Raw genomic sequence first — 22,943 nt, 5'->3', positions numbered from 1 at the left:
TCCTCCATCTCGCATATCTTCCCTACCTGATCTATCTGTCACAAAAAATGAAATCACACTTTTCCCCTGTTTCAGAAATCCTCTGCCTCGGAGTAAACCTTGACTCTGCCCATCCAAGCTCTTGCTGCCATCTGTCGCCTCCACCTCAAGAACATTTCCAGAATCAGTCCTTTCCTCAACCTACACTCTATCAAAATGCTTGTGCATGCCCTAATCAGCTCCCGCCTCAACTAATGCAACATCCTCCTCTGTGGCCTACCTTCTAACACTCTTGCACCCCTACAGTCCATCCTTAACTTTGCTGCCTGACTTATTAATCTCTCTCCTCGCTACACTCCTGCTTCCCTTCTTTGCAAATCTGTTCACTGGCTCCCAATTTTCCAGCGTATCCAGTTTAAACTACCAACACTGACCTACAAAGCCATCCATAACCTTTTTTCTCCGTATATTTCTGAACTAATCTTCCTTCTTGAAATCTCCGGTCCTCCCAAGACCTCCTTCTCTCCTCCAAGCTTATTCGCTCCTCTCCCAATCGCCTCCAAGATTTCTCTCGGATAGCCCCCATCCTATGGAATTCTGTGCCCCAAAACGTCCGGTTATCCACCATATTTGAATCCTTCAGACGGAACCTGAAAACCCGTATCTTCAAAAAAGCTTACAACCTGTAATGACCAAGTGGCCACCTCAACACCATCGGGGCTACTGCAACCCCCGACCTACTGTCTCCTTCCTCATAATCCTGTAGAATTCAAGACCGCAAGGGCAGGGTCCTCCTCCCTCTGTATCAGTCTGTCATTGTTCGTTTGCTTACTGTAAGTGATATTTGTATTTTGATGTAACCCCGTCTCATGTACAGCACCATGGAATTAATGGTGCTGTATAAATAATAATAATAGAAGTGCTGCACGTTCCTAACCCACTAAGATCTTGTTAGGTCAAGATGATAAGACACCCAACCATTAGGATCAATGCTGAAAGGAGTATTCCCATCTCAGAGCATTGGATAGGCTGTGAATAGCAGATATGGAAATGCTACTTTAAAAAGATAAAGGAGGGCAGAAAAAAAAAAGTCAAACTTGACACTTGAAAAGTTTTCTTTTAATGATGGATACAGACTACGAAGCCCACACTCCCAGGTCATACAAGATTGCAGATCACACCTGTAGACTTCTACGCAGACAATATAGTGACCCAACATCCTATAATAGCAAGACCAGGCACCACTAAGGGGAAGTATAAACAAAAACTAGGACCGTCCACACCTTCCCCGAGCTGCCGAATTAGCTAATAAGGCAAATGTCCTGTAGTTTTAGTAGATTCAGTAAACTTTAGTGAAATCATAATTTAACTTGAAAAGCGCAGGGGGCGGTCAGGAGTTCTATCAGGTTCTCGGTGAGAACGTGTCTGGACCGAGGAGCCATAGATATTGAGGGTGTACATATTATACGGACACATCAGATGTGTGTATAGTCAAGGATATAAATAGAGTTCTTCAGACAAAAAGCGACAGTCAATGACTTTGGGATTAAACGTAAAGCGTAATCTAATGAAGTCTTTTTTATTGGTTGCTTCCGTTTCCTAATACTTATTGCCCTTCCTTTGGGCTTCATTCACCAAATCTAACGGATCCTTAAGACAATAGGCAGCTGCACAAAGATAAAATGGGGCTTTGTACAAATGGGGTCATCAGCAGTTGCTGAAGATCCGCCCGTACCTCCCTGTTCCTGACTGCAAGTACAAGGGTCCCACCATCATCTCAGGAGGAAGTCATCCAGTGGCCCAGGTCATCGAGATGTTACAGTTAGAGGTGTTTCTGAAGGAAGAGATGCGGTAGGAACCCCTATAAAATAATAATCCAAGCAACGAGGTCCGTGCACAAAAAAAAAAAAAAAAAAAACAGTACAAAAATCGTTAATGAAGGATGCCTGTTGGAAGCTGAAGATGAAATTCCAAAATGGCACCTTTGTCTTCAGAAAACCCTTTAATATGTAGGGGGATCATCTCACTAGGTGGTACGTCAGCCAGTACATGAAGAGTGGCTGCACGGCAGCGATTGCCATGGTCAGGTACATACGCAACTGGTTCCTGGCACCACGTACCAGAACTCCCTCGGCTGCAGCTTCCGACAGGATCTTTAACCTCAAGGTCCGAATCTGAGTAGGCGAAACAAGAAGGGAATGCTTATAGAATTTAGAAAAATAATAATGTACAAAGTAGTAATTAAGGGGTATTCCAGCAAAAGCCACATAGGGCTGTTTACATGCACATCCAAATCTGCTCTATTGGTAAGGGGAGGGGGTACAGAAGCAAGGAAAGTTCTCTCCATCACTAGGGTCTTGGCAGCAAGACCCACACGTAGGAGACATTTTAGCACAACCTATTTGTAATAAATGTCCATTGTCGGACTACTTTATAATGTTGGGAAAGAGGATGTAATCAGCACTTACCATGAAAAATACTATGGAGACACAACACCAGCTTAGGGCAATGTAATATCCAGTCTTCCCAAAAAGGAGGCCAGAGAGAACTCCCGAGATCATCCTGAGATAAATTAGAAATTGGGACTATTCTAAGAATGTAGATCTAGTAAAGATAATAGCAAGAACGCAAGTGCAAAACATCCATAAATTATAATATTAACAGACTAGGATCAAGAATAAGCAAATATATATGTGAAAGTGCAGCGAAACGAGCATCGGTGGCGGTGTGGCTTGGGTCCAGCCCTAATACATTATGGGTAAGCATATTAATGAGTGATATATTATATCCCAGTTTCTATGTATGCACTTGCACTTGATTGTTCTGGCATATATATATATATATATATATATATATATATATATATATATATATATATATATATTTGCTTATTCTTAATGTGGACTTTGGCACTAAGCACTTTATGTAATTATATAGGAGGATCCCTATAGCCATCATTACCTGATCCTAGTCTGTTAATATTGTCATTTATGGGTGTTTAAATAAATTCATACCTTTTTATTACTGTACATCTCAGGACTCCGTACGCCTATTTGTTTTTTGTCGATATCATGATACCTAGGAGTGTCCCTTAAGGTGTTATCTATGTGACCTGACTACGTAGATTTTGGTCTGCTTGGCACCTCTACACATGTTTCCTTATATGGATTGTGTTCATCCTTTAAAAAGGATCAGAATAGGAACATTTATAAGCTCCATGGAAGAATCTGGATTTAATTCTCTCTGCCGTAGTTAAGTTCTGCGCCAAAACCATGAATACAGCGGAAGTAGGTTTCAGCCTATCAAAGAGTAGGAAAAAAAAATTCCTAGCCCCCTGCTCTATCCCATCACAGACTGCTTACTCTTGGGTGGCCACTTGTGCAATCTCCTACCCCCACAAATGAATACTGCACTTCTTATTGTGCAGTCTACATATAAAACAAGAAACGCTCCACAACCTTTCTACTTACCCCACATATTTGTAGCCTGAAAACGCTACAAGATCCACTGTGGTGAGGTCAGTATTTACAGTCACTAGGTAGAGACTGAGAAGGACAGCAAAAACCTCCACTATGAGCCAGGCTAAGGCTGAGCTGGCCTGCATGCCCAGGATCTCAGGGGAAAAGCTGAAAAGGACAAGCAACATTAGACGCCGGGATTACAACACAAAAACAGAGAGGACAATTTTCTTCCAACATTAACATGTCGCCTAGTGGTGGAGAGTAATCACTACAAAAACATGCACCAAAGGCTAAGGGATCAGGGGATGATCACACAGTGTGTTCCTACGTCCTATTAAAATTGAATAAGTCAGGTTTTGTGCCCACAAACCACCATAAAGGGTTGCATAGTAATTTTGCTTTATTAAAGGGGGGAAATGGAAGATTGTGTGCACCATACGCAATCTACCAGCTTGAAGTAGAGGTGGAAAAGTGAAGCTCATAACTCCAGGCTGTCACTCAAGAATACAGCCCAATATGAGTTGTCTGATGTAGATAACAACAGGGTATTTCATCCCACGGATTTACGATACCTCAAGCATGTGCAGTGAAGCCATGCACCGGGGCTTGAGCAATAAGTGATGAAAACCATGAATGCACCAGAAGTAGACATCAATGTCACTCACACAGGGTTTCACACAAAGGCTTGTGATGTCAATCAAGCCATAATGGGTAGGAATATCTATATCTATATATAGTCAGCCTCGCATGAACACCAGCCACACACTGGAGCTTGGTGTTTTGCAATCGCTTCATGGGAATGCTATGTGGGGGATGGTGGGGCAATTGGCATTTAAAACAGCGCACCCCTCAAGCCAGGCACTGTAAATACTGGCATCTGAGAATTACAGCAGCATTTAACAAGTTAACAACTGTGTTTGGTGCCCTGTTCCAATCGCAGCTGTTCAGAGGCAGATGATGGTTGAATAATACAGCCATCATGTGCCACAATTATTTACTTATGTGGCAATACTCATGAGGCGTTTTCCCAGAGAGATGCTTGGAAACGCTGGTCCACCCGTGACAGATTATAATGTCCTTTACACTACAGTAAAGAGAACACACACATTACTCACTTGTTCTGTGTTCCCAGAGCCAGCCCGGCAACCAGAATATAAGTGATAAAAGCCATGACTGCAAGAAGAAGAGCGCACATTACAATATATAAAGATACACTTTTCCCCTTTTGCAAACATTTTATAGCTATGAAATTTTGAGTCAATATTTCAACTACTCACCTGGAATGTAAAGGTCTGGTGCATTGACATCAAATCGTGGAGCTACGGGGGTGTCTTGCTGGTACCTGACCTCCCAGTCCTAAACAGTACAAAACACAGGAGATGCCATAAATGTCTAATAGATGTGGGCCCCACCTGTAGCAACAGAATAGGTGTCTTCTGATCTTCGATTCCACAGTGACTGAAGTTCCAAATACATGTGAGCAACCAACCATGACATATTTAAGAAGGGATGGCACATACTGGCATATGTAATGGTAGCCAAATTGTATGGACCAGTCCCCACAACACCAGTCTCTACAGATCTGTGGTCAATGTTAGCCCATCGTGGAGTGGACCTCAGATTCGACACTGTGGACAGAGGCCAGCCTCCTCCTCTGGCTCCTATAAAACCCTGGTAGAAAACGACCTTACCCGATGCATGTAGGGGAAGAGGAGCAGCCCGATCTTTTTTCCAACATACACTGTATCGACTGCAAAATAATACTTGAGCTTGTTTACTGGGATTATTCTGTCAATCTGCAAGATAAAGAAGAAAACCATTAATCATCCATATTCCCCAAAAATCTACAACTAGAAAATTCTTCAATACTTCCCACAAGACATCGTGTCCTGGCATTAAATAAAAAAAGACAACAGAATAAATGCTCATCCTAATAAATCACCCCATACCAGGTACTCACATTTTTGTCCACCATCTCCTTGCCCTGGGTAGCCAAACTGCTTCCATATGCCATGGCGAAGTTGGACATCGGTTCTGACAGGAAGGCTTGAGTTGGGATGCCCAGAGCTGGGGAGCCATGGTTGTGGTACTCCATGCTGTGAGGTCCAGGGGGGCCGGCACTTGTGTCATCGAATAACTGATGTGGACTGGCCATATTTGGGTTGGAACCTCGAAGGCGCCGCTTTGAAGCTATTAAAAAAAACAAGACAAAATTAGGTTGGTGAACTGCTTATACATATCCAATGCATATACAGCGGTAGGAGAGATGCGGGTATTCACATATGGAAAGGTGGTGCAGTGATAACGGCTGTAGTGATGTCTTTTCAGTATTCCCATATGTCTACAAAAAGCTTTGATACAAAAATTCTCTTTAACAGATGGATCTGACTTCAATGACCGCTGTACTATAGGATTTTAATATTGCTGTGGCACCCAACAGCGGACTGACATCAGCAAATTACACAAAGTATGCTCCGTTTCCACTATTTCCATTCAGTTTGTCGCTTACATTGGGAAAATTATGGCATACGTGTCAAACTTACAGCCAAGACATAAGCACCTGCATGCCATAGATCAGTGGTGGCGAACCTATGGCACGCAGAGCACCCGGTGGGCACATGCGCTATCTCCTCAAGACTAGTGCCGCCACCACTCTTATCCCACTCGCCATCTCCCTAATCACTAGCACTGTGGCGATTCTACTCTGCACGCGCGCCATCCCATCAGTTCATAGGAGGCAAGAGCCGGCTGCTGCGGCTAACGCCTGTGCCTTTTGCTAAGATAAATGAATATTCACTGCATTGGCACTGATTATTCATTTCTCTTATAGGGCACACAGTTACAGCTGCAGGTTTACAGCAGCTACAGGGTTATCACCGATGCTCGCTCATTAAGGTAATGAATATTCACCTCTCTCCACTCCCATAGGCGTGGAGAGAGGTGAATATTCAGTACCTTGATGAGCAGGGATACATGATTGCTTGGCAGCAGATGCTGCTGGCACAGGAACAAGATGCTGCGAAGGCGCGCAGGGAAAGTAAGTAGGACGGTTTTTTTTTTCTTTAATGCTTTTTTCATGGGGAATATACATATCAGGACAGGGATGAGGAGCCATGCATACAGGGATGAGGAGCCATGCATACGGCTTATACTCGGGTCGGCTTATACACGAGTACATGTGGTATTTATTTTTTCCAATGTGAGACCATTATACTGTATGGAGCACTATGTGGGCACATTACACTGCATGAAACACTATGTGGGGCAATTATACAGTATGGATCATCGTGTGGGGCCATTATACTGCATGGAGCACTATGTGGGGCCCATTACACTTTATGCAGGAGTAGGTGGGGGCCATTACACTGTATAGAGGACTATGTGGAGCCATTGTACTGTATGGACGACTTTATGTACCTGTTATACTGTATGGAGGACTGTGTGGGGATTACATTTGAAGATTCATATTGTGATGGGGTCACCATTCTTTGTTGGGGGAACTGAGGGGGAAAGAGTAGGGTCATCATACTGTGCATATGGAGTTCACTGTGGGGGTATCACTGTGTTTGGGAGCACTTTTGTGTGCATCATACTTTATTACCTGTTTTATTCAAGGGTTTTTTTATCCTTTGTTATTACAAATGTAAATTAGGCAATTGGGCCATATGCTTTTTATGCTGTTATCTTACATATTATATTTTTCCACTATAACTCCAAAGGTAATAGTTTTATTTGATAAGGAAAAACTTCCTCAATTGTAGACATTTTTTTTTTAACAAATATCCAGGTTGGCCTGCAACTTTCTGCAAGCTTTTGACTTTGGCCCTCTGTGTATTTGAGTTTGATATCCTTACTTTAAAGGGTTTGTTCTCATCATGATAAAGGGTTACAATTGCAAAGAGGTTGTAAAAACAAACAACTTTGCAATTTTACTTTTGATTAAAAATCCTCTCCATTCTCAATAACAGACCTCCACTGCATTCAGTGGCTAGTATCTTAGGCTTGGAGTGCAGCACTTACAAGCTCTTTGATATTGGCTCTATAGAGCGCTAGTGTACGAGTTGTCTTTCTAATCTAAAACCTCATTATTCAGGGCACTTTGCGAAAAATAAATGGGTTTTGGATTGCAGTTTGTGAACTCGGTCTCTAAAAGGTTCGCCATCACTGCCATAGCTTGTCCACGTTGGGGGAAAAAAAAAAAAAGTGTATATTACAGTATATGGTTAACTTATTTTTGATGGACCGCTTGTACTAAAACTTTAATTTAGATCATGAATACAAAAGCCCCATGGACACAGCACTTCATCCATTGTCGTTCACCATCAGTGCAGAGTCGCAGGTCCCTCAGATACCAGTACTTCTATTTATCTGCCATTTATCTGTTTTTAACATTTGCAGCAATAAATGAACATCCTTTATTTATAGGTAGTCTTTTTGAGGCCTGTGTCGGGAACCTTGGACTATGCGCACACAAGAGCTTTTTTTAAGGCTTTTAAAAAGACAACTAATGGCTTCAGGAAACTCTTTTTCCTGAAAAGTTTTATTTCACTGCTTTTTGACTGGACAGCGCCTAGTTTGGAGCGATTTCCTTCACAAATGTGCACTTTTTTCCTCCACCTGTCTTTTTTGAAGCCTGCTTCAGGGAAAAGAAAAAATCTCCAAAAACTCCTCAAATGAACAATAAAGTGGATTTCCAATAAAATTTCATTAGAAGGGTTATCGAGAAGGATTTTTTTTTTAAGCAAATCCATTTAGTGTGCACACAGCCCTATACCCTACTGGACGTCACACGTCAGGTAATAGAGGGGGAATATAGCTTTATGACAGCTGGGATCTGTAGAGAAGGTCATGACGTCCCTCTGGGGATCAGATTGATGCATTATATAAGTGGACTTCTTCCTGTAATAATGGGGGATTGCGGTACACACAAATTACACCCCCCTTTAGAACTGGATCTCCCCCTATAGTAAAAGACTGGTGGTCTGATGCTTGTGGCATGTATGATGGGACTATGTATGTGACATGGTGCAAATGTGAAACGTCAGCGTGTCCCCCAATTTGACGTGCATCCCCAGGCTTTAAGCTCTGTAGCATCATCAGGAGAGCACAATCCCTGCATGTCCCCCAATTTGACGTGCATGCCCAGGCTTTATGCTCTGCAACATCATCAGGAGAGCACGATTTCTGTGTATCTCCCAAACTGACGGACCCCCCCAAGCTTTATGCTCTGTAATATCATCAGGCGCGCATGATCTCCGCGTATCCACCCAATCTGACGGAGGCCCACCATTTTATGCTCTGTAACACCAGGAGAGCATGGTGTCCACATATCCCCCCCCCCCAATCTGACGGGCGCCCCCGGGCTTTATGCTCTGTGATATCACCAGGAGAGCACAATGTCCGCATATCCCCCCCAATCTGACAGGCGCCCCCCGGGCTTTATGCTCCGTAATATCACCAGGAGAGCACAATGTCCGCATATCCCCCACAATCTGACAGGCGCCCCCGTGCTTTATGCTCTGTAACATATGTGCTGGGAATAGAGGAGTACTCCCATCATCGTCGCAGCATCCTATAGCGGTTGTAGTACTGTACAGATCAGGCAGACAGGTGAGATGTCAATAAATGGCACAGATTACAGACAGCACCAGATAGTTAACCTTGTGTGCACAAAGACCCTTAATAGTAGCTGACCACCCCAATAGTGCACAAGGCCAGAGGTGACCCCCAAATGCCAGCCACAAGCCCCCTCATCAGTCTTTGAAGCCCCTAATGCACTCGCCTCCCAGTACCCCTATCACGTCCACACTCATACCCTGCAGCTCACTTCATGATGGCCCATAGCAACCAGACTGCACACTGTCCCATAGCAACCAGACTCCACCTCCCACCAGTACCATAAGCCCGCGTCCATTACTTACGGGCCCTGAAGCTGCTCTCCCGGTTCATGGCTCCGGTTAGCTGACGCGGCCTCACCGCCTCCTTACTATGGTGACGTAAGCACGCTTCTTAACCAATCATGGGCTTCGTGTTAACCAAAAGGCGTGTTGATAAAGTTTGTTGAGTCGTAGAAAAAAAAAGAGAAAGTAGACAGTCGTGATGTGGCAGGGGTGGGGCGTAATGACGTCACGACAGGGACACGTCACATGACCCGGCCAAGAGGGCGCAGCAGCTGCTGACTATACAGTCACGCTGCGGTACGGTGGGGTCAGCGACGTTCGGCTGTCGTGGCAGCGGGTGTAATAATGGCGGGGAGAGAACAGATACAATACAGACGCCGTGCCATAGACATTATCCTTTTCCCGCTGCAGGGAGTTCCTTTTTTTTTTCCTCCTCTACCAAGACGCATAGTATTTTCCTGAATCTCAGCTGCTGTATGAGGGTGTGTGCACACGCTGCTGAATGCTCTGCGGATTTCTGGATTAGCCTGCGGTTTATCATCTCTACAATGGAAGAGATGGCAAACAGCAGCGGAAGCCGCAGAAAGAACTGACATCAATTCTTTCTGCGGTTTTGAAACCGCAGCAAATCCGCACCATCTGCACTGCGGTTTCCATTTTCCATTCATATTAAGGCTATGTGCACACAGTGCAGGTTTATCTGCAGATTTTTTCTGCCCAAACACCGCAGCTCTTGGCAGAAACCGCTGGTCTCTCCTTTCTGTGGTTTTTTTCTGCTGTTTTGACAGCGGTTTTTGAAGGAATGGAGACCTATAAAGTTTTTACAAACTAGACAGGAGAAAAAAAAAAGATGTCACTTCCTTGTCCAGCCCCTTCTTCTGCCAATCTCCATCTTGACTTAATGACATAACATTGCAAATGCTGGGTTCACATTGCGTCGTGTGTTTAACGCATCAGTTACATTGCGACGTATACATTAACGCACACATAGACTGCCGTAGATAAGCGCATTGCTAACGCATGTCAGAATTGGCATGCGTTAGCGATGTGCTGTCATGGGCTGCAGCGTTCAATGGGCCGTCGCTGCTAGCGCGATCGCATAATGCAATCATAAAAGAAGTTGCGTTAGCGCAGTCAGTTTAACGCATGCGTTGAAAGGACTGCCATAATGCAATGTGAACCCAGCCAAATTATGTCATGCGTTAGCAATGGCAGGATATTGGTGCGTACACGCATCCGTAACAGTGGTAATGCCGCTATGCAATGGATGCGTTAAATGCACACCAATGCAATGTGAACACAGCCTTTGGTTTATCACTGTGTTGTGTACTAAACGCTATATTTTTTTTAGGTGCAGCAGCAGAGAAGAATAAGAGTACGAAAAATTGAATTGAATTGAATCTCACTTTGTCTTTTGATGTAATAAAAATTTTTACATTTTAATTTCAGGTGTGTTACGTTTTGAATTTACTGGGTTGGTTCCGTTTTTTAACTTTACACAGTGCAGGGGCATGACTAGGTCCAAGGCATGGTACGTGCCAGGTGGCACACAAGTGTTTCAACAAGGGCTATATGGCATTGGTTTCCGGACATCTGGCAACTATCTTCAGTATCTGGACATCAGATTGAGGCCAACAGCTCCGGACATCAGGCCGCAGTCATCAGGTTCGGGAGGTCTGGCAGCGATCAGCAGGCTCCGGGCATCCGGAAGGCAAGCCAGGGTTGAGGCAAGGAGGCACGACATATTTCAACACAGGGTGCATGTTACAATACACGCCAAGGTACAAGGCAAGTTTCCAGGCAGGGTGTGTGGTAGGGCTTACACCATGGTCCAAGTAAAGGAGTGTGATAAGGGATACACCAGTGTTCTGGCTAGGGCATGGGCCTGCGCATGGTAGGCAGCACGCCAGGGTACAGGCGAGGGCCTATGCCTAACAAGAGGGCACGCAATGCACAGTGCTGAGACAGCTTGGGTTCAACAAAGCACAGAGCACGGATGGGGCACTGGCTAGATGGTCAGGCTGAGGCTCAGAAAGGAGGGAAACACATTAGGCAAGCACGGCTGAGGCACAACAGGCAGACACAGCTAAGTCAGTGCCATGACACATATCCTCCATCACATAGTCACTTGCACATATACAATCACACCTATCCAACATAATATAGTCATGCACTCATAGCCCTGACAAGAAAGTAGAACATATCAAAAAATTTTATTAACAAGCTATAAAGCATGAAAACCATAGTCATTTATTCAAAATGGATACATAAATTAGGGGACAAAAAATTTATATTTGTGAATATCACAAATTTTTTGAGTACAATCATACAATAGATTTATATTTTGATACATACAGGGCATTTAAGAAAGTTGGGAGACCTCTTTAACATTGTCATTGTAATCACCAAGTATTTTCTCTCATTGGAGCATTCAACATTATCAGCGCTCCTGCCAAAGTGCTGAGCGTGCATTCAAAATATGGCTATTTTTCAAAGAACAGAGGTAGAAATGTTAACATTTAAACTAGAACCAACGGTATATACAAAACATAAGATTATAAGTACTGATACTCTGGGCAGTATCCGTACGCATATGATGACGGATCTGAATTTAATGGGGCTGGTGTTGATGCTCCATTCCTTTGGGTTGGTCCAAAGTTTGAGGGCTGCTGGGGTGCTTGTGTGGGCCGGAAGAGTCCGAAAAGACCCATGAGGATGTGATTGTATGGTGCGATTGGGGCAGGGTCCTCCAAAGCTGTCAGACTCATCTGTTCCAGGCTCATAAGACTAGACTGCCTATCCGGCGTCAGTGAGCGAGCCTTATTAGCTATCGTTAAGGCAAAAAGTCAAAGACATCCTCTGAAGTTGTTTTTTTGAGCAACTCCAGTGTCTCTGTTGCGGCTTTGACCGTTTTATCCTCAATTTGTTTTTCTCGTTTTTTCTTGTTTGGCTCACCTCCCACTGGATAGGCAGTCCTTTCGGTAGCAACCGCTTCTGCGGAGACAGATACTCCAGAAGCTGCAGATGGGACAGCAGCTGCAGATGGGACAGCAGCTTCAGATGGACCAGCAGCTGATGAAGAATTGGCCCCAGCAGAAGCGGTTGCTACCGATGGTGAAGATCTGTCAACAGCTCCAGAGGAACCTGCCCCATCTTCGGACTCTTCCTCTGCAGGACAAATGTTCCCGTCAGTCCTGTTGAAAAAAAACAAAAAACGAAATGTTTCAGCGCTGTGTATGGCCAACAGTTTATAAGCCTAAAAAAAAAATAGTTACCTCCGCAATGTACGGCTGGTGACAAGGAACTGCAGCTCCTCAAAGAAAGGGAAATTGTGCCTTATAGATGGTGAAGATCCACTTTTATGCAAGGTTGCCATGTATTTATGAAATCGATCCCTAATGGACCGCCACCTCTGCTTCAAATCTTTCTCTGCAAAAAGAGAAAAAGAAAACATAAATTTAGTCACTATCCCTTTCTTAACAAATGGAATCAAATGTGTACAATAACATTATAATTACCGATTAGCAACTGCTTGGAACTTGGGAATGAATGCCATACAGGTCCACAAAGATCTTGTTCCAGCAGATTTCTTTAAAGTACCGATCTTTAAAACTGTCCTCGGCCTGGTCCCGTATTGTGGGATAGTCACGGACCTACAATATATAGAATTATGTTATTACATACTATATCAAACCCACAATTAATTTCCTAAACCTATTTCAAAATCTACTCATAATACAGCCACAAACCATACAGCCATTTATAACCCTAAAGTAACCCTAATGGCCACACATCATGGTTCGGGAGGGAAGTAGTGACATTTTGTAATGCAATGTTATGCAGGTGTTAGGTTTGCGTTTGTGCAAACCTGATGTTCGTACACATTACAAACACAAAAGGGACAATTTAGCCAAGCAATTTTTTGGGTAATTTGCATGGAGTACATGAATACCTCATATGTGGTGTAAATCACTATATGGGAGAAATGCAGAGGTCAGAAAGGAAAGAGCCCAGTTTGATTATCAATGTCAAAATTGGTTGGTGAATTTGAACTTGAGGGGTTTAAATATGAGCTTATAGCATAGCCTATGACGCTCTCAGGGTCCAGACGTGTGACTGTGCTAAATTATGTGGCTGTAGCTGCGACGGTGCAGATGGCAATCCCGGACATACACACACACATACATACAAACACATTGAGCTTTATGAAGTTAAAGTGTAGGCCAAAAAAAAATTATTTTGACGTGGGTTCCCCTCATATTTAAGGGTCAGAAAGGCTATGCTGAAAGCTGCGGCATAATATCCCTAGCCTGGGAAAGGGGACATGGATATTAACCCCTTGCCCAGGTAGTACATATCATGCTGCAGCGGTCTGCATAGGCTTTCTGGCCCTAAAATATGGGGGGACCCCCACGTCATTCTTTTGTTATTTGAGGCCCTTGCTTTTAGACAGCTGCGGCCTGATATGTCCTACCTGGGAAAGGGTTAATATCCAGGTCCCCTTTCCCGTACCTTATCTGGCTCTAAAAAAAGGGCCGCAAAAAACAAAATAATTACGTGGGGGTCCGGCCTGATATGTACCACCTGAGAAAGGGGACCTGGATATTAACCCCATTTCTCAGGTTGTACAAATCAGGCCGCAGCGGTCTGCATAGGCTTTCTGGCCCTAAAATATGGGGGACCCCCACGTCATTCTTTTGTTATTTGTGCCCCTTTTCTTAGAGCCAGATAAGCTAAGCAGAAATCTGCCGCCTGATATGTACAATCTGGGAAGGGGTTAATATTCATGTCCCCTTTCCCAGGTGGTACATATCAGGCCACAGCTGTCTGCGCAGCCTTTCTGCCTTTAAATAAAAAGGGGGACCCCAAAAAAAATGACGTGGGGGTCCCCCATATTTTTGGGCCAGAAAGGCTAAGCAGACAACTGCGAGCTGATCTTTCCAACCTGGGAAGGGGTTAATATCCATGTCCCCTTTCCCAGGCTATGAATATCAGCCCGCAGCAGTCTGCGTAGCCTTTCTGGCTCTAAAAAAAAGGGGGACCTCAAAAAAAAAAAAAAATGACGTGGGGGTCCCCCATATTTTGGGGCCAGAAAGGCTAGGCAGACAACTGCGAGCTGATATTTCCAACCTGGGAAGGGGTTAATATCCATGTCCCCTTTCCCAGGCTATGAATATCAGCCCGCAGCTGTCTGCGTAGCCTTTCTGGCTCTAAAAAAAAGGGGGACCCCCAAAAAAAATTTGACGTGGGGGTCCCCCATTTTTTAGGGCCAGAAAGGCTACGCAGACAGCTGCGGGCTGATATTCATAGCCTAGGAAGGGGTCATGGATATTGCCCCCCCCGGCTGCAAAGCAAATATCACCCCGCAGCCGCCCCTGAAATTGCGCATCTATAAGAAGCGCCAATTCTGGCACTTAGCCCCTCTCTTCCCACTCCCTCTCTGCGGCGTCGGGAGGTGGGGTAATAAAGGGGTTAATGCCACCTTGGATTGACAGGTGACATTAACCACGGTTAATAATGGAGAAGCGTCAATAAGACGCCGATCCATTATTAAGCCTATATAAAAAAAGTTTGAAAAAAAACAGACACAAAAAAAAAATATTTTTAATGAAATAAAAAACATGGTTTTTGACAATATTTTATTGTACTCTCAATCCAATTCGATGCCCTCGATCACCTAGAGAAAAATAAAAAATAAAAAAACAATTATATACCTACCGTTCCGTCGTAGTCCATTAAACGAGTGTCGCACGACGATCTGCCATGGAGAACAGTCACATCAGCAGATGTGACCATTCTCCATGGCTGCACAAACACACTGACAGGAGCTAAGCTCCTCCAGTGTGTACTGTGCATGCGCCAGAGTTTACCGGAGTTCATTGACTCCGGTACTCTCACTTTACGGCATTCCTGCGTGGGAATTTTCTCACGCAGCTCAGAGCCGGAAAGCGAGGTCCCAGAGCGGCAGAACTCCGGGAAACTCGGCGATACACTGCAGGAGCACCGCTCCTGCTTGTGTATCGCCCGAGGACAGCAGAGATCGCCGCGGGCACTCGTTTTTGGGATTTCTGTGGACAGGGAGTATTTTGGTGCTTTTTTATTTTATTTTTTCCCTAGGTGATCGAGGGCTTCGGGGACCAAGATGTGCTGTATGTGGTGAGTATGTATTCTATGTTGTATGTCATGTCTGTCATGTATACATGTATTGTATGTTGTATGTCATGTTTGTGTTTTGTTACAGTACATGTTTTAACACTTTGTGCTCAGTCGCCCCAGGGACTACTCTCCCATCCTATAGGCGGATGGGAGCAGCAGTCCCATGCGGCGATTGAGCACAATAGGGGGCCTACCGTCGCATGGACACACAGGACGCACACCGACTGACGCACAGACAGACACACACACAGACAGACGTACACACAAACATACATACCAAATCTATCAGACGCCCCACGTCAATGTCCATGTGACGGTATTCCATGGCGACGTCTTCTTCCCTATACTACACTCCGCCCACACACTTCCTCTTCCTCCCGCTGACATCACTTCCTTCTACAGCGGTTTCGACACCCCAAACCGCAGCAAAAACCGCATTTTTTTCATCTGCGGTTTTGCTGCGGAATACAGTGACTCAATGAAAGTCAATGGGTGCAAAACCGCTGCAGAACCGCTAAAAAAATTGACATGCTGCGGAAAAAAAAGGTGTTTTTCCACACGTTTTTTTCCGCAGCGTGTGTACAGCGGCTTTGCAAACCCATAGGCTTACATGGCAATGTACACTGTCTGCGGAACTGCAGCGGATCCGCAGTACCAAAACCGCTGTGGATCCGCAGCAGAATCCGCAGCGTGTGCACATAGCCTAAGGCCATTCCAGAACATTGTAATTGTTCCTCTGCATGAATGCCTGAGTAGATTTGGAGCGGTGTTTTGGATCATTGTCTTGCTGAAATATCCATCCCCTGCGTAACTTCAACTTCGTTACTGATTCTTGCACATTATTGTCAAGAATCTGCTGATACTGAGTTGAATCCATGCGACCCTCAACCTTAACAAGATTCCCGGTGCCGGCATTGGCCACACAGCCCCAAAGCATGATGGAACCTCCACCAAATGTTACTGTGGGTAGCAAGTGTTTTTCTTGGAATGCTGTGTTTTTTAGCCTCCATGCATAACGCCTTTTTGTATGACCAAACAACTCAATCTTTGTTTCATCAGTCCACAGGACCTTCTTCCAAAATGTAACTGGCTTGTCCAAATGTGCTTTTGCAAACCTCAGGCGACTAGGTTTGTGGCGTGCTTGCAGAAACGGCTTCTTTCGCATCACTCTCCCATACAGCTTCTCCTTGTGCAAAGTGCGCTGTATTGTTGACCGATGCACAGTGACACCATCTGCAGCAAGATGATGCTGCAGGTCTTTGGAGGTGGTCTGTGGATTGTCCTTGACTGTTCTCTCCATTCTTCTTCTCTGCCTTTCTGATATTTTTCTTGGCCTGCCACTTCTGGGCTTAACAAGAACTGTACCTGTGTTCTTCCATTTCCCTACTATGTTCCTCACAGTGGAAACTGACAGGTTAAATCTCTGAGACAACTTTGAATCCAGAAATATAACTGAGTCCATTAGTTATTAGATATATGAAACTGAACTAGCTGTTGCAAAAACCAAAATTGTTATAAAGAAAAAAGGTTAACATTAATAGGGGTGCCCAAACTTTAACATATGACTGTAACATTTCCCACATGTCTACTTTTCATCAGCACAATTTTGGAAACAAAATTTTTTTTTGTTAGGACGTTATAAGGGATAAAAGTTGACCAGCGATTTCTCATTTTTACAACAACATTTACAAAACCATTTTTTTTAGGGACCACCTTACATTTGAAGTCACTTTGAGGGGTCTATATGGCAGAAAATACCCAAAAGTGACACCATTCTAAAAACTGCACCCCTCAAGCTACTCAAAACTACAGTCAAGAAGATTATTAACCCTTCAGGTTCTTCATAGGGACTAAAGCAACATGGAAGTAAAAAATGGATATTTTAATTTTTCCAACAAAAATTTTCTTTTAGCATCAATTTTTTCATTTTCACATGGGCAACAGGATAAAATGGATCCTAAAATTTGTTGGGCAATTTCTCCTGAATGCACCGATGCCTCATATGTGGTCATAAACCACTGTTTGGGCGCACGGCAGAGCTCAGAATGGAAGGAGCACCATTTGACTTTTTGAATGGAAAATATGCTGGAATATTTAGCGGTTGCCATGTCGCGTTTGGAGAGTCCCTGTGTGCCTAAACATTGGAGCGCCCCCACAAGTGACCCCATTTTGGAAACTAGACCCTCCAAGGAACTTATCTAGATGCATAGTGAACACTTTGAACCCCCAGGTGCTTCACAAATTGATCCGTAAAAAAAAAAGTACTTTTTTTTTCACAAAAATTTTCTTTTAGCCTCAGTTTTTTTCATTTTCATGTGGGCCACAGGGTAAAATGGAACCTAAAATTTGTTGGACAATTTCTCCTGAGTACATCGATAGCTCATATGTGGTCATAAACCACTGTTTGGGTGCACGGCAGGGCTCAGAATGGAAGGAGCACCATTTGACTTTTTGAATGGAAAATATGCTGGAATATTTAGCGGTTGCCATGTCGTGTTTGGAGAGTCCCATTTTGGAAACTAGACCCCCAAAGGAACTTATCTAGATGTGTGGTGAGCACTTTGAACCCCCAAGTGCTTCACAGAAGATTATAACACAAAGCAGAGAAAATAAAAAATCATTTTGTTTCTTCAAAAATTATATTTTAGCAAGCTAATTTTTATTTTCCCAAGGGAAACAGGATAAATTGAACCACAAAAGTTGTTTTCCAGTTTGTCCGGAGTACGCTGGTACCCCGTATGTGGGGGGGAACCACTGTTTGGGCGCACATCAGGGCTCAGAAGGGAAGGAGCGCCATTTGACTTTTTGAATGGAAAATTAGCTCCAATCGTTAGCGGACACCATGTCTTGTTTGGAGAGCCCCAGTGTGCCTAAGCTTTGGTGCTCCCCCACAAATGACCCCATTTTGGAAACTAGACCCCTAAGGAACTTATCTAGATGCATAGTGAGCACTTTGAACCTCCAGGTGCTTCACAGAAGTTTACAACGCAGAGTCGTGAAAATAAAAAAATGTTTTTTTCCTCACAAAATGATTTTTTAGCCCACTAATCTTTATTTTCACATTGGTAACAGGAGAAATTGGACCCCAAAAGTTGTTGTCCAGTTTGTCCTGAGTACGCTGGTACCCCATATGTGGGGGGAACCACTGTTTGGGCACACGTCGGGGCTTGGAAGGGAAGTAGTGACGTTTTGAAATGCTGACTTGATGGAAAGGTCTGCGGGTGTCATGTTACGCTTGCAAAGCCCCTGATGTACCTAAACAGTAGAAACCCTCAAGTGACCCCATTCTGGAAACTAGACCCCCCCAAGGAACTTATCTAGATGTGTGGTGAGCATTTTGAACCCCCAGTTGCTTCACAGCAGTTTATAACGCAGAGCCATGAAAATAAAAAATATTTTTTTTTCCTCAAAAAATTATTATTTAGGCCACAATATTTTATTTTAACAAGGGTAACAGGATAAATTCGACCCCAAAAGTTGTTGTCCAGTTTGTCTCGAGTACGATAGTACTCCATATGTGGGGATAAACCAATGTTTGGGCACACGTCGGGGCTCGGAAGGGAAGTAGTGACGTTTTGAAATGCCGACTTGATGGAATGGTCTGTGGGTGTCATGTTACGTTTGCAGAGCCCCTGATGTGCCTAAACAGTGGAAACCCCCCACAAGTAACCTCATTTTGGAAACTAGACCGCCCAAGGAACTTATCTAGATGTGTGGTGAGCACTTTGAACCCCCAAGTGCTTCACAGAATTTTAGAACGCCCAGGCGTGGAAATAAAAAATCATTTTTTTTCCACAAAAATAATTTTTTAGCCCCCTATTTTTTATTTTCCCAAGGGAAACAGGAGAAATTAGACCCACAAAGTTGTTGTGCAATTTTTCCTGAGTACGCTAATACCCCATATGTGGGGGTAAACCACTGTTTGGGCACACGTTGGGGCTCGGAATGGAGGGAGCACTGTTTGACTTTTTGAACGCAAAATTGGCTGGAATAAATGGTAGCTCCATGTCGCATTTGGAGACCCCCTGATGTGCCTAAACAGAGGAAACCCCTCAATTCTAGCTCCAATCCTAACCCCAACACACCCCTAACCCTAATCATAACCCTACCCACAACCCTAACCCCAATAAACCCCTAACCCTAACCACAAGCCTTTCCCTAATCCCAACCCCAACCCACCCCTAAACCTATTCCTAACCCTAATTCCAACCCTAACCCTAATTCCAAACCTAATTTCATTCTAACCTTAATTCCAACCCTAACCCTAATTCCAACCCTAACCCTAATACCAACCCTAACCCTATTTCTAACCCTAACCCTCATTCCAACCCTAACCCTAATTCCAACCCTAGCCCTAACCCTAGCCCTAACTGAAAAATAAAATATTTTCTTTATTTTATTACATGTGCCTGCCTATGGGGGTGATAAGGGTGGCGGTGATTTACTTCTTTTATTTTGATCACTGTGAGAGTTTATTGAGTCGCCCTCCCAGGGCTGTGGGGTACTCGGTACCGGGCCGGGGTCAGGGGGATGTGTCACAGCAGCGGTGACCTGGCCCGTGGCCCTGGGCGCCCAAGCAATGGGGAGATGTAGTTAATGGTAGGATAGTTCGTGACGCCACCCGTGGTGTTTGGCAAATATGGTTTTAGGCCAACGCTGCATACAGATCCACTGGGACTGATGGTAGGTGCAGCTTAGATGGTAAAGCTCCCCACAGGTGGAGCTGCAGTCCCAGGGCAGTGTAGATGTAGCTGGCACGGGGATGTGTTGTGAGTTCATTTTCCCCTCCGTCACTGAGGCCTGGTGAACTCCCTATTCTAGTGAAGGAAGGTAGTGAGCCTGATTATCAGGCACCTGGGACTAATGAAGACGATTATTAATCCGGTCTCTTTTCGTTTGGCTCTTCCTGTCACATTTAAGATCCATAATGTGTTCCATAAGTCCTTGTTGAAGAGGTTTGTTGAGCCAGTTGTGCCTGAGGTGGCACATCCGGACCCTGTATTGGTTAAAGGTAACTTGGAATATGAGGTAGAGAAAATTCTGGATTCCCGTCTGGCTAGACGGAGACTCCAGTATTTGGTTAAGTGGAAGGGTTATGGTCAGGAGGATAATTCCTGGGTCTCTGCCTCTGATATTCATGCCAAAAGATTGGTGCGTGCCTTTCATCGGGCTCACCCTGATCGCCCTGGTAGCGTTGTTGAGGGTTCAGTGACCCCTCCTCAAGGGGGGGGTACTGTTGTGAGTTCATTTTCCCCTCCGTCACTGAGGCCTGGTGAACTCCCTATTCTAGTGAAGGAAGGTAGTGAGCCTGATTATCAGGCACCTGGGACTAATGAAGACGATTGGCTGAGTGGAGTCACTGACTGGATTTAAGGCAGCCTACGCCCTTTCTGCCCTGCGGGTGATTTCTCTGTGGACTCTTGGACACCAGTCTGATTCCTGCTCTCCTAAAGCTAAGTTTTCTGTTTTGCCTTTTTGCATTTAAGATTTGTTTTTGTTTTTCTTGCTTTTTGGATTCTGCCACTCCCTGCTGGAGTGTGCAGTCTTCCGTTAGCTCTGTCTTCTGAAAGTACCTGAGTGCTGATTTAGTTTTTGAAGCTTAGTTGCTTCAGGGCCATTTTTATATCAGCTTGTTGGCTTTTGTCTTTCATAGGGTTTTGGCAGATTGCAGACAGCAGCCTTCCTATCCGTTCCTATCTAGGTAGTTTTTGGGCCCCGTCTTTGCTCAGCCTGTCTTTCTGTCTGTGTAAGGCCGGTTTCACATTAGCGCATTTTCAGCGCGCGCACGGCCGGGGGTGGCTCCGCCCCCGAGCCGGCTCTCTGCCCGGCGTGCCCGCCCCTTGCTTGTAGCGCCGCCTACTAGCGGACAGCGGCGCCTGCGATCGGCGCACCCTATCTTTAGCATAGGGTGCGCAGATCGTGCGCAGGCCGTGCGCTAGTTGCGCTTTGACCTGTGCTGCGCACTTTTGACGGTGCGCCGTGCGCGCCAAAATCAAACTTTTCGGATTTTGGCGCGCACGGCGCACCGTCAAAAGTGCGCAGCGCAGGTCAAAGCGCAACTAGCGCACGGCCTGCGCACGATCTGCGCACCCTATGCTAAAGATAGGGTGCGCCGATCGCAGGCGCCGCTGTCCGCTAGTAGGCGGCGCTACAAGCAAGGGGCGGGCACGCCGGGCAGAGAGCCGGCTCGGGGGCGGAGCTACCCCCGGCCGTGCGCGCGCTGAAAATGCGCTAATGTGAAACCAGCCTAAGTGTTTTCATCTTGCTTCACCGTCATTATATGTGGGGGGCTGCCTATTGCTTTGGGGTCTGCTCTGGGGCAGGTAGATTTCCCCTTTCCTTCTTTAGGCCTATGTATCTCTCCGGCTGTGATCGAGGGGTCTAGGTCATCGTAGGAACCCCCCACGGCTACTGCTAGTTGTGTTGATAGGTTCAGGGGTCTGCAATCTGATAGTTGCCAACTTCTCTGGTTTTCTGGACTTAGCTAGCATTTCTGTTTTTGCCTCCAACGGTGACTCAATCATAACAGAATCACCCGCCAAACCGCAGATCCTGGGGTACTCAATAGCAGGAAAGAATTGTGTTTAAAAAAAAAAAAAAAGAGTGTGTATATTCTTTCCTCTATATCTCTGAGGCCGTAGGGGGAATTTTTTTTTCTCTCAATGGAGATAAAGCAAGTGTCTGATCGTGTGGAGCAGCTCGCTGCTGAAGTGCGAGGAATTTCCGCCTATCTTGCTCGTTCACATGCGGTTGAACCAAAGATCCCCACACCTGATGTATTTTTTGGGGATCGATCTAAATTTTTGAGTTTCAAAAATAATTGTAAATTATTTTTTGCTTTGAAGCCTAACTCGTCAGGGAGCCCCGCGCAGCAGGTTAAAATTGTCATTTCTTTACTGCGCGGCGATCCCCAGGATTGGGCGTTTTCTTTGAAACCAGATGACCCTATTCTGACTAATGTGAACGCATTTTTTAAAGCCTTGGGGTTGCTGTACGACGAACCTAATGCTATTGATCAGGCTGAAAAGACCCTGTTAGCATTGAACCAGGGTCGAGAATCTGCAGAGTTGTACTGTCAAAAGTTCCGAAAGTGGGCGGTCCTTACTACCTGGAATGATAGTGCCTTGGCTGCTCTCTTTCGGAAGGGTTTGTCAGAAGCCGTAAAAGATACTATGGTGGGATTTCCTGTTCCCTCTGGTCTGGACGATTCTATGTCTTTAGCCATTCAGGTTGATCGGCGTTTACGTGAACGCAGGATTACACGAGAGGTGTTGCCACTGGTTGAACAGACGTCTGAACCTATGCAATGTGATAGAGCTTTGTCTAAGGCGCAACGTCAGGAATTCAGAAGGCGCAATAAGCTGTGTTTTTTCTGTGGAGATGCCTCACATATTATTTCTGTTTGTCCTAAACGTGAGAAACGCTTTGCACACACGTTTTCTGTTGG

The 22,943-nt window shown here is 44.9% G+C and overlaps 1 protein-coding gene across 2 annotated transcripts; it reads right to left on the bottom strand.

The window, feature by feature from the left end:
- Positions 1-1,076: 1,076 nt before the first annotated feature.
- Positions 1,077-9,519, bottom strand: YIF1B (Yip1 interacting factor homolog B, membrane trafficking protein). Of its 2 annotated transcripts, none has more exons than XM_073549329.1 (8): positions 9,362-9,519; positions 5,401-5,630; positions 5,132-5,236; positions 4,718-4,796; positions 4,556-4,613; positions 3,450-3,605; positions 2,448-2,541; positions 1,077-2,153 (listed from the first exon to the last, which is right to left on the bottom strand). In XM_073549329.1, the coding sequence occupies exons 1-8, from the start codon at positions 9,387-9,389 to the stop codon at positions 1,998-2,000; spliced, it is 906 nt and encodes a 301-aa protein (XP_073405430.1). In that variant the 5' UTR covers positions 9,390-9,519; the 3' UTR covers positions 1,077-1,997. The 2 variants fall into 2 exon arrangements, with proteins under 2 accessions (XP_073405430.1, XP_073405431.1); XM_073549330.1 differs by lacking the exon at positions 9,362-9,519 and adding an exon at positions 9,256-9,273.
- Positions 9,520-22,943: the final 13,424 nt, after the last annotated feature.

This window comes from Dendrobates tinctorius, unplaced genomic scaffold, assembly GCF_039654945.1.
Source record: "Dendrobates tinctorius isolate UK_male_01 unplaced genomic scaffold, ASM3965494v1 ptg000158l, whole genome shotgun sequence".
Lineage (NCBI taxonomy): Eukaryota > Metazoa > Chordata > Amphibia > Anura > Dendrobatidae > Dendrobates > Dendrobates tinctorius.
This window is presented reverse-complemented; position numbering and strand designations above follow the sequence as displayed.